The sequence below is a fragment of the Penicillium odoratum genome, assembly GCF_028828045.1.
Source record: "Penicillium odoratum strain IBT 22623 chromosome Unknown utg000004l_segment0_segment0, whole genome shotgun sequence".
Classification (NCBI taxonomy): Eukaryota; Fungi; Ascomycota; class Eurotiomycetes; order Eurotiales; family Aspergillaceae; genus Penicillium; species Penicillium odoratum.
In genome coordinates, this window is record NW_026643146.1 from 2874529 (window position 1) to 2885705 (window position 11177).

At 48.7% G+C, this 11177-nt stretch overlaps 4 protein-coding genes across 4 annotated transcripts; 3 read left to right on the forward strand and 1 right to left on the reverse strand.

The window, feature by feature from the left end:
* Window positions 1-3: 3 nt before the first annotated feature.
* N7520_005349 (uncharacterized protein) lies at window positions 4-2277 on the forward strand (the record flags this gene model as incomplete). Its single annotated transcript, XM_057139283.1, has 1 exon — window positions 4-2277. One exon carries the CDS (start codon window positions 4-6, stop codon window positions 2275-2277), a length of 2274 nt encoding a protein of 757 aa, XP_056997490.1.
* A 384-nt stretch (window positions 2278-2661) lies between these two features.
* N7520_005350 (uncharacterized protein) lies at window positions 2662-4894 on the forward strand (the record flags this gene model as incomplete). Its single annotated transcript, XM_057139284.1, has 4 exons — window positions 2662-2740; window positions 2818-3139; window positions 3184-3581; window positions 3750-4894. The coding sequence occupies 4 exons, from the start codon at window positions 2662-2664 to the stop codon at window positions 4892-4894; spliced, it is 1944 nt and encodes a 647-aa protein (XP_056997491.1).
* Window positions 4895-8425: 3531 nt separating this feature from the next.
* N7520_005351 (Oxalate decarboxylase OxdC) lies at window positions 8426-9933 on the reverse strand (the record flags this gene model as incomplete). The annotated part of the gene is made up of 4 exons (XM_057139285.1): window positions 8426-9075; window positions 9129-9343; window positions 9394-9518; window positions 9568-9933. The coding sequence occupies 4 exons, from the start codon at window positions 9931-9933 to the stop codon at window positions 8426-8428; spliced, it is 1356 nt and encodes a 451-aa protein (XP_056997492.1).
* A 340-nt stretch (window positions 9934-10273) lies between these two features.
* Window positions 10274-11026, forward strand: N7520_005352 (YoaK family protein; the record flags this gene model as incomplete). Its single annotated transcript, XM_057139286.1, has 1 exon — window positions 10274-11026. One exon carries the CDS (start codon window positions 10274-10276, stop codon window positions 11024-11026), a length of 753 nt encoding a protein of 250 aa, XP_056997493.1.
* Between the last annotated feature and the right edge of the window lie 151 nt (window positions 11027-11177).

Below are 11177 nucleotides of genomic sequence, written 5' to 3' on the forward strand. Positions count from 1 at the left end.
GCAATGCTCGGATTAAAGAGTTTGGTCTGGACGACCCTTGCGGCGTCGGCCGTTGCGACGCAGGCTTTGGACCTTGGAAGTGGGTTTAGTCTTGGTGTTGACCAGGATGCCAACCATCTGGCTGTTACTGGTCAAAATCGGACCATCTGGGAGACTGTGCCTGGCGCGGCATTTTTGAGCGCCAGCGCGGGACTGGATGAGATTATTGATGACAGTGGTAACTTTAAGATCACCGATGTTGATACCAACAAGTGCACATCTGAGCGTATCACTCAGGTCACCCAGCGCGCGTGGAAGGGAAGTGTCAACAGTCACGCTGCAGTCGTGCAGGGCTCCCTCTCAGGTTGTGGAAACGCCACCGCTGGATTCTCCTTGACTCTCTATGTCCCCCTGGAGTTTCCTGACCGGGTTGCTTTCAGCATTAAGGTCAATCCCAGCGCCGACGGTGCTTTGACCAAGCTGTTCTTCACCTACCGCTCATCGCCATCTGAGGACTTCTACGGTCTCGGTGGTCAGGCCTCATTTGCTTCGCTGAAGAACCAGTCTGTGCCGATCTTCTCCCGTGAGGGTGGTGTTGGCCGTGGTGACAAGCCTACTACCGAGCTTGAGGATGCAGAGAGCTTCTTCTCTGGAGGTGACAAGCACACCACCTACTCCGCCACTCCCCAGTATATCAGCTCCGAGGCGCGCGTGTTCCACCTGACCCAGGAGAGCACCGCCTATGCGAACTTCGACTTCCGCAATGCCAGCTCCGTTACTGTGCGGTATGCCGCGCTGAGCGTGGATGGTTACTTCATGCAGGCAGGCAACATGCTCGACAGTATTACCATGCTTACTGAGTACACTGGTCGCATGCCGGAGCTGCCCAAGTGGGCTGATAGTGGTGCCATCCTTGGTATCCAGGGTGGTCAGACCAAGGTCAACAGCATCGTCAACTACGGATTGAACCACTCGTGTCCCATTGCCGGAGTGTGGCTTCAGGATTGGGTTGGCACCCACAGTCAAACCGCATCTTACCTGAATGGTTTGACTATTTCTCGTCTGTGGTGGAACTGGGAAGCTGATTCCAAACTCTACCCTACCTGGAACAAGTTCGTGCAGAACCTGCGCGACGAGCACAATGTACGCACTCTGTCGTACATCAACCCATTCATTGCCAATGTCAGCACTAAGCCTGACGGATACCGCCGTAACCTCTACCTCGAGGCAACCGAGGGTGGCTTCTTGATTCAAAACTCCACTACCAACAGCACTGCCGTCATCTCCAGTGGTCCCGGCATTGAGGCTGGAATTGTGGATCTCACCAACCCTGCTGCCTGGGCCTGGTTCCAGGAAGTCCTCACTGACCAGGTTTGGAGCGCCAATGTCTCCGGATACATGTGTGATTTCGGAGAGTACACCCCGGTCACCTCGGACACCAAGTTCGGAAACAAGAAGATTGATGCCCGATTCTACCACAACCAGTACCCTCGCGACTGGTCCGTCGTGAACAATCAGCTCCGCAACAATGTGTCCGCCGTCGCTGATGCGCTCATCTTCCACCGCTCCTCATCCATGTCTTCCAACCGCAACATGAACCTCTACTGGGTCGGCGACCAGAACACCAACTGGGGCGTCAACGACGGAATCAAATCCGCCGTTACGGTCCTCGGCCACATGGGTCTCTCCGGCTACGCCCACGGCCACGTGGAGATTGGTGGCTACACAACAACCTGGGACAGCAACGGCATTGTGAACCGCTCTGCCGAACTTCTCGGTCGCTGGGGGGAGCTATCCGCCGTTTCCAGCGCTGTCTTCCGCTCCCACGAGGGTAACGTCCCCACGGTGAACGCCCAGTTCTACACCAACGCCTCGACCTACGCATACTACGCGTACAACGCCCGTATGTTCGCCAGTCTTGGTCCTTACCGTCGCGCAATCCTCGATACCGAGAGCAAGCACCTTGGCTGGCCTCTTGTTCGCATGCCGGTCATCTACCACCCCAACGATATCAAGGCTAAGCAGATCAGCTTCGAGAGCTATTTCCTCGGTGCTGACTTGTATGTCGCTCCTGTTCTGGATGCTGGACGCAAGAGCGTCAGCGTTTACTTCCCTGGTCAGGGTGAGACGTACAAGCATGTTTGGACTGGGAAGACTTACCAGGGTGGCCAGACTGCTACCGTCCCTGCTCCATACGGCAAGCCTGCTGTTTTCGTTGTGGGTCAGCCTAAGCACAAGCATCTCGAAAGCTTCTTCGACTTTGTTCGTAAGGAGAACTCGACTGTGATTCATGTATAATTATGACATCAATTGATGTGATGTGGAATGTTGATATGTATAGATAAGAACGAGACTTTTTTAATTTTTCACTTTGAATCCCGGGGTATACTTTCCAAGAAGCTACCAATAAACGTTGATCATCGCATTGTTCTTCTCTTCGGGCAAAACCCCGACGGAGAAGCTTCACCCAAAACAAGATCTGCACAAAACATCGCACAGAATACATCGGCTCGAGCCGCAGTAGATAGCGACGGTTACATTTCTCCGCACTTTGGCCGGATCTCTTCCACCGCCTCAGTAAGGGGTGTAACCGAATCAACCCCGCAGTTATACTGGTTGCATGGTCTCATAGCAATATATAGCCAAGCTAAATCCTATGGATGAAGTCGCAGCTCATTCAAAATGTTTCCGACATGGTCTGTGCAGTGGCTTCTGTCATTCACGACATTCAACCTTATCACACCTACACGGGCTACCTCACGTAAGTAAACAAACAAGAGTTGTGTTCCTACTAACAGACCACAGTTGTTCCATTCGCATACGATCCTCTCCCGTTAGGTAGCATCACTCCGAATGGGTGGTTGAAAACGGAACTTGAGACCTCTGCTGCAGGTCTCGGTGGCCATTTGTACGATTTTTATCGCTTTGTTGCCAATTCATCCTGGATCGGTGGAGATCAGGAATACAGTGACTTGAACGAGGCGTTACCATATTGGGTGAATGCCCTTGTACCACTTGCGTATACGACGCAGGATGATCGACTGAAAGCACAGGTCCACGATATTGTGGATAATGTGCTCGGTCGGATTCAATCTGATGGATGGATTGGTCCCGTAACCCTGGAAAGTCGGGAGCGAATGATCTGGGCGAGGACGTTACTGTGAGTATTAGGCGATTTTGTTAGAGCATCGCTAATGTATTCAGATTCCTTGGCTTGACAAACCTTGCTGATGCGAACTCGACTTACGAGGCCCCTATTGCTGATGCGCTGCTTCGATTCAATGGACTTATGAATACCATGTTGAAGGATAATGGGACGGGGATGATTTGGCACGAGGGTGATAAGCCTAATACTGATGATTTCTTGTGGTTCCGTGCTCGAGCTGAGGATATGATGGTTAGCGTGCAGTGGCTTCTTGATTATCACCCTCAGAATGAGACAGAAATTCTGAAGGAGAATCTTGAGATGCTTCATCAGTATGCATATAAGTGGGAGGGATGGTATACCGAGGGCAGTTATATCAAGGAAGACTTCTATGATCTTCCACAGTCTGTGACGGATGACTTGTGGCAATTTTTGCATGGAGTGACTATTGCTGAAGGTAAGACTCGCATCAAAATCATTATGTCCAGGCTGACGATTTCCAGGTTTGAAGTACGCTGCTGTGGTGAGACGCTTCACATTCAATGATAGTCTTCTGACAACCGCCAAGAATGGAGTAAGTTGAAATTCCACATTTCAAATGTTTGAAAGACACTAATTCTGTAAGTCGACTGGACATTCCAATACCATGGAGCTCCAAGTGGCACCATTCTTGCGGATGAGCGAATCGATGGACTAAACCCGTACTACGGATCGGAACTTTGCACACATGTCGAGACCATGTATTCTCTCGCATACAACTACTTTGCGATCGGTGATCCAGACTACGCAGATCGTGCCGAGTTAACGGCATACAATGCTCTCCCTGCTGCCCTGATGGGAGATTGGTGGAGTCACCAGTACATGACTGAGCCTAACCAGCCATTCTCCAAGAATCTCTCCGCCACGCCGTTTTACGACGACAACTCTCTGGCAAATACATTTGGCCTTGAACCAAACTACCCCTGCTGCACTGTGAATCACCCACAAGGATACCCAAAGTTCGTTCTTCATTCCTACGTGAAGAAGGGGACATCGGGTCTCGTACACGCCCTCCTCAGTCCAGGCAGGGTCCAGACAGAGATCGACGGGAAGAAAGTATCCGTCAATTGCGAGACGGATTACCCATTCTCGAATACCCTCTCCTACACCATCGATTCCGATTCAAGCTTCGACTTCTACCTCCGAGTTCCAAACTGGTCGACAGGCGTATCAACCCTGGGTCTGGAAACACCACCTACAGACCCAACCACCGGACTAATGCAGTTCAACATCCCATCTGGAACGACAAAATTCACCTACACGCTTTGCATGGAAATGAAGATAACCCCTCGCGCTAACGACACCGTTTCAGTCTACAGAGGTCCACTTCTCTACGCTCTATACATCAAACCCGACATCTCGTCCAGTCCCCCGAAATTCTATAACACTCAATCGGAGTACCCAGCAGGCACATACCCTCCCCAAGCACAAGATCACGTGCTTCTCAATACAACAGAGTGGAATGTAGCGATTGACCCGACGACATTGGAATATCATCCTGGCTCGAGTCCGCTTCCTGAACCTGCTTTCCAGGATGGTGCGCTGCCTATGTATATGACGGCGAAGGGGTGTTTGATCGATTGGCCCATGTTCCGTGGTGCTGTTCCTGGATCACCTATTCCGAAGGAGGATCGGGTTTGTTTGGGTAATGCGTTTAATGTCACGTTACGGCCTTATGGGAGTGCGAAGTTGCATATGTCGGAGATACCTATGATAGATCTTTCTGAATGATTTTTGATGAAAGCCCTGCAACGCAACAAGATATTGGCAGAAATATACGAACACTGGCTTATATTATGGAAGCTCATTCTGCAGCATATAAAGAATAAGGGTGATTGTATTGGGTCTGGCGTCCTCGAAATCGTCTGGGTCTTGTGTTGCTTCGTCGTCCGTGATCCTGTCGGTTTCATCAGAGTGGCGTTTACTGTCTTGATCATACCAGCATTCTGGTAAATGCTGGATAGCCCTAACTCTGACCTGACTGCGTTCCCCATTCGCACGTGGTTCCATGTATTGTACACTCGCGGCATTCTGAAAGCCTTATGAGACAATCCCTCGAACAAAAGTCTTGGCGCCCTCGCCGAGAATGTATCAACTGAGATTGGGAAACCGTTGGTGAGATAACACGCGTTTGCTCTGATTTTGGTCATCGACTTGCTGGTTACCGTGCATAGACGAGCTGCCGGCGATTGATGAATCGAGAGGTTGATCTAGTGCAACTGGCGCTTCAAAACGAGGAAGAACGTGTCCGGGAAAAAAAAGCAAGTGAAAAACACAAGGAAACGCAGTAGAAAAGCAACATACAACTAGAACTAAAAATCAAATTTGCTCCACGAATCCTCTTCATCGTCCTCCTCAACGTCCTTGGATACATCCATGTCCCTCAGTTTCTTAGGTAAGTCTCCCTCCTTTCTTTTTATGTGTTTGCCAGCAACTGGTTGGATCGCAGCCAAAACCCTCCTACGGCCGAGCTTCCTCCACCTCCGCTGCATGTTCCGTGTTGTTAATCTTTGGTTTTCGCGACGGGATGCTCTTTTGAGTGGCTCGGTCTGTTTTCGAAGTGGCTGCCGGCGAAACTCCGGAATTTTTTGTTGTCAGTGCTCTGTCTTTGTTGTCATCCATCCTTGCTTCTGAGGCATCGCTGAGTTCCACTCGTTTTTCAACGCTTGAGACAAATGCTGACTGAGGATTCAGAAAGATCCCCGCTCATTCGTAACGTCTTCACTTTCAACAAGGCCCAAAAATGACCAAGCTATACACTGCGGATGCTGTTCAAGTTGTTCAATGTCCAGGATACAGGTAAGGTCGAATACATCGATAGAAGGTGCGTATGAGATTCGCAAAGTAGCGAAGAAATGTTGGGCGAGACAGGAAACACGTGGATCATAAGTATATCACTTAACGATTTCCGTCCAACTGTCCCTGCAATACTGTACGTTAGCTTGGCAGGGATGCGCCAAGCGACCGGACTCGAATTCCGTTGAAACCAGGGAGCCTGGGCGCGCTTAATTTGTCTTCTTGATCGGTGCTGAGGAGATTACTGGCCTTCCTGTAGTGCACGAGGAGTGGGTTGTTCGCGGCAAGTGCTGTTTTCGCATAGAATTCCTGGAATATGGCGACGTGAGGAGCGGGGTGAGGTCCTCGGAGGTCACTGATTTTGTTGGTAGAACAGGCCAAACGTAAAGCGGGGATATCGCACATCCGCTAAACGCTTAACGGTAATTGCAACGGCGACAGTGGCAGGAGGAATAATTACGTGCTCCTGACCATGAGAGGTTGTGTTACCCCTGGGCTACTCCTCTTTGAGTCACCGCGGCTCTCTTTTGGATTGAGTGCTGAATCCTGAACTCTTGGCCAGCGATTAAATGCTTTCAAATAATTTCTTAGGTTCGAGGTACACCCCTTATCCTCCTGAATGTGGGGATTTTGCAATAGCATTGTACTGCTGGTGCTGGTAAAGGGGGTCTTGGAGCTCATCATGAATAGTCCCCCCATTGACTTGGTTGTTCGCCTTCGGAGTGTAGGTGATAAACAGTCGTCCAGGGGCTCTGCCAAAGGCAAAAGACCAATTGACCTCTGGCCTGAACTTTCAGACTAAATTACCACAATATCTTTGCTCTTAAAAAATAGGTTTTATCGCTGTATCTGTTTGACGCAGGGTCTTTGAACAAGCAAATTTAGACAGCGTAGTTTGGTTTAAAAGTAAAATAAAGAGCAAACAAGGACAGTTTTGCTCAGAACTCCCATCGAAAACGTCAAGGAGACAACAACCATTTCAGGTGCGTCCTCTCCTTAACTAAAGGAAGACACAGCCTGCAAACCCAATCTGCACCATACCACACTTGAGCAAGCTCAGTAGGGGCCAGAAAGTCAAAAGCTCTTTTTTTTGCTAGCCACTCCCTCAGTACGCATATCTTTGATTGGTGATCTTGAGCCTGATGGAACGACTACTGAATTCCCGTCGGAGTACAAGTCACTGTCATCATTCTCGCGGCACCCTGCATAGCGGACATCCGGTGGAGGTTTCATTGTAGTTGCAGTCAAGCAAAAGATTGTAACGACTTCTCTTTTGGATGATCGATAGGGGCTCTTTAGTAAAGAACAGCGACCGTGTTTCTGTATACCGTCTTGGTTGCCGTACTTGGACGCGCAAGAATAATCATGGTAGCCGAGCATTTTCTGAGATGGAATTTGCCAGTCACTGTTTTGGCCCATAATCCGATCTCCACTATGGAGATTCACCGAGTCCATTCATAATGCAAGAAGAGATTTCTCACTCAGCGGTAATGTCCACCAAGCGACAGTTCCACGAGCCCATCCTCAGACTCTTCGGCAGCGGGAACGACCTTTGGAACAAAATATCTCACTCTTCTTCGATAAAACCATGATGAAGGTGTTTAGAGCATCCTCTTTAAAGCCATTCCATTTCTGGAGCTTTCCTACCAACCTTGTAGACGTAAGGCACTTGTGTTCATCTGGTTGGCCCTTCAGGTTCCAATAAAATTGTTCTTCCTGGGAGTTGTTTCGTGATGCAGGAGCCGGCGCATATAGTCAGGATGCATTCAACCTACCCATAGCTTAAGGGAAGTGGTGATATCACAGGATACATCTTCCCAGCTGAGTGTCCATAAATCCGAATTCACCGCTCTGAATCAGCACAGTGTGAAATAAATCAGGACTGTTCGGTAAAATTGAATTAATGAAAGTAACTCGAAAATGAAGAATGATGATTACCTATCATCTGTGATTTGTTCATCAGTAATCCGCAAATTTATTGCGACACATCTCTCATCGATCCATAGCATTGCAATTTTGTGAAAACCTAGGCTAGCCTTTTGAGAAATCATAAGTAGACGAATGCCAGGAAGAGGAGGAAAGATGATACGTACCAAGTAGAGATGAGAGAACATGATTTTGATTGAAATCCATCTAGTATCGAAAGAGGGAGGTTGTCAGAAAGAGAAAAGAAAGAAGAGGTGAGAGTGGGGAGAAGAGAAGAGAAGAGAAGAGAAGACAAGTGAGTGATCAATGATATCTATAGGCAAAATGGAAGATGAGGATCACATGATAGATTCAGGCTCCCATGACAGAAGAGACTTAGTCTAAGCGACTGGTGTGATAGCAAAAAGCAGAAGTGAGTATGTAGTACTGAACAGCTTTGTATAAATTGACTATGTGGAAAGCGAGATTTTCATTATTGAGCCCGTAATAAAAATGTCCGGCATTTTCATGCGAACTACCAGATCACAATGAGAACCAAGCCTAGTATTTATCCTTAATAGGATCCTTCTCAGCTCCCTCAATCTGCTTCAAAAACTCCTCAGCAGCCTTAGGATCATCAGCAAAGATATGCTCTGCAACCATGCGCCGCGGAGTCTCCCCGAGCCATTGAAAAAGCGAAAAATCCTGGAACTTATCCGCACGGAAAATCTCCAGCACCTCAAGTGGTTCCTCATCGCTCAAGTTCTCAATGAAGTGACCCATATTTCGAGGGACAATACCCACATCTCCAGCCAGGTAGTTAAATGTGCGAGCATTTCCTTCTGCGGCAAAGACAGTGACGCGCGCTCGGCCCTTTTTGAAGTAAGTCCACTCATCTGCGTTGGGATGCCAGTGCATTTCTCGAAGTGCACCAGGACCAATTTCTAGATGTGCTGCAGCTACGGTTTTTGAGATGGGGAAGTTGGTTGAATCTGTGATTCGCACAGATCCACCACTTGTTCGGATGGGGTCTTGGGCGTGCATGCGGTGAGTGAATTGAAGTTTGCTCTTTTGGAAACCGCGGGGTTTCTCGTGCTCAATACTGTCTGGTACTGTACCCTTGAAGATATATTTTTCGGACGGGGGAATGGTGAGGAACCTTTCTGGTTTGACGCGGAAGTTTTCAGCTAGGACTGACTTTGGGGTGTGGGCTGATCATTGTTAGCGAAGGATTGATACTACAGCATGTATTGATGAAATGTACCTAGCCAGTCAGTGAGGATAAAAGTAGACTCTTCAGAGAAGTTGCCATCGTCGAAAATCAGAAGGAACTCAGTGCCGTTGGGACTGAGTCCTTGAAGAGAATGGGGGAATCCTGCTGGGAAATACCACAGATCACCCTCTTCGAGATCATCGATAAAACTGCCGCCGTCAGGATCCAGTGCCGTCACCCGGACTCTGCCTGCAAGTACGTAGGCCCTTTTGAAGGTAAGCGTTGTGTTTCAGAGATATTAGCATGTCCAACTCACCATTCCGCCTCAGTGTGCCAGTGCAACTCGCGATATACTCCCTCGTCCAAGCGCATATTCACACCAGCGAGCTCACGACTAGTTGGCAGTTCACGGATCGTAGTTTGTCGAGTCCATCCTCCTTCCTAAATGCACTTTAGAATTATGTGAATAACAGGATGACAGAGAGCCTACTTCAATCCGAACGTGCGAATCGGCAAAACTCCATCGCATATTTGACATGCTGCCATGATCCGTGCTCGGAGGACGCACCAGATCAGGATTTTGCTTCTCACGGTCTTTGTTCCTCGGCCCCTCAATCGATGCACCATTACCCCCGCGGTAAGGAAGAGGTTCCCGATCATCTCCTACTGAGTCAACTTTGTGGTCAAATGGATCACGATGGCCCGGGGTGAATGGAGGATTGCCGATGCGGAGAACATCCTGAGTGTGACCAGCAGGGATTTGCAAAAGTCTCTGAATGGCCGAATTGGGAGCAGGAACGGCTCTTACAAGGACCAAGATCTGCAGTAAGGCGCAAGTAGCCAAAATTATGTGCATGATGGGCGTGTTCCAAGATATCGTTTGTGCGAGGGAGGCAGTTTTTTAAGTCCATTGTTAACCCCGCACGTAAAAGGTACATTTAGCATTTACGTCAAGCATATCTAATTCCGGTTCATCCGGTCATTGCCTAGTATCTTACATTGATTGTCTTGAATTGGCTGAATAGTGAAAGCTTATCCTTTTCTGATCCACAGTTGACGGATGACGTGCATTGCTATTGTCCGGTGCGGAGACGCGACTCGGGCGGGAAGAAAAACTCTTCCCCGCACGTACACACACCAAGAGGACTTTGAATCAAGACTTCAAATCAACTTAACTCTTACAATTATCTTTCACAATGAATGAAGAAGAGCCACTACTGGGCAATCCACCGCCCCGACGCGTCTCAAAATATGTGCGCGAAGAGATCGATACCAACCGCGGAGATTTGCTTCTCCTCATCTGTTACATCATCACTGGACTACTAGACAGTTCGGCTGTCTTCATTTGGGGTAGTTTCGTATCGATGCAAACAGGCAACACTGTTTATTTCGGGCTCGGTCTTGTCGGTTCGGACGACGATCGATGGATCAAATCTGGTGTTTCGATTTGTGGATTCTGCGTTGGATCGCTTTGCTTTTCTGCATTCCATCGCTTCTTCACACCGCGACTTCGCTGGGTCATCACAGTTTCGTTCTGCATACAAGTACTTTGTATCATGGTGGCTGCTGCGATTGTGACGGTTTATCGTCCCACGCGTGATGCGCCTTTGAGCTGGGTGATCCTTGTGCCTGTTGCTCTGGTAGCGTTCCAGAGTAGTGGCCAGGCTGTCGCGAGTCGCGTGTTGAAGTACAATGGGTTGACCAGTGTTGTTTTGACCAGTATCTACTGCGATCTATTTTCACATGAAGACTTTCTTTCTTTGAGGGTCTTTCGTAACGCCGAGGAGATGCGTCGATTGGGCGCTGTGCTATGTTTGCTTCTTGGCGTTATTTTTGGTGGACTCTGGGCACATAGCTCGATTGGAATGATGGGTGCACTCTGGATGGCTGCCATTATGAAGGGATGCATCATGTTGGCTTGGCTTGGATGGAAGGGCAAGAAGGAATGAATGATCTATTGGTTATGAGTACGCTGAGTTTTGCAGACATCTGAATTATTGGCCAATGCATCTTATTATACAAGTATCTATACCTTGAACAAAACAGTTGAGCACTTGGCATCAATCACGTGGAACTTATATTTAGTAGAGTCATAGTGGT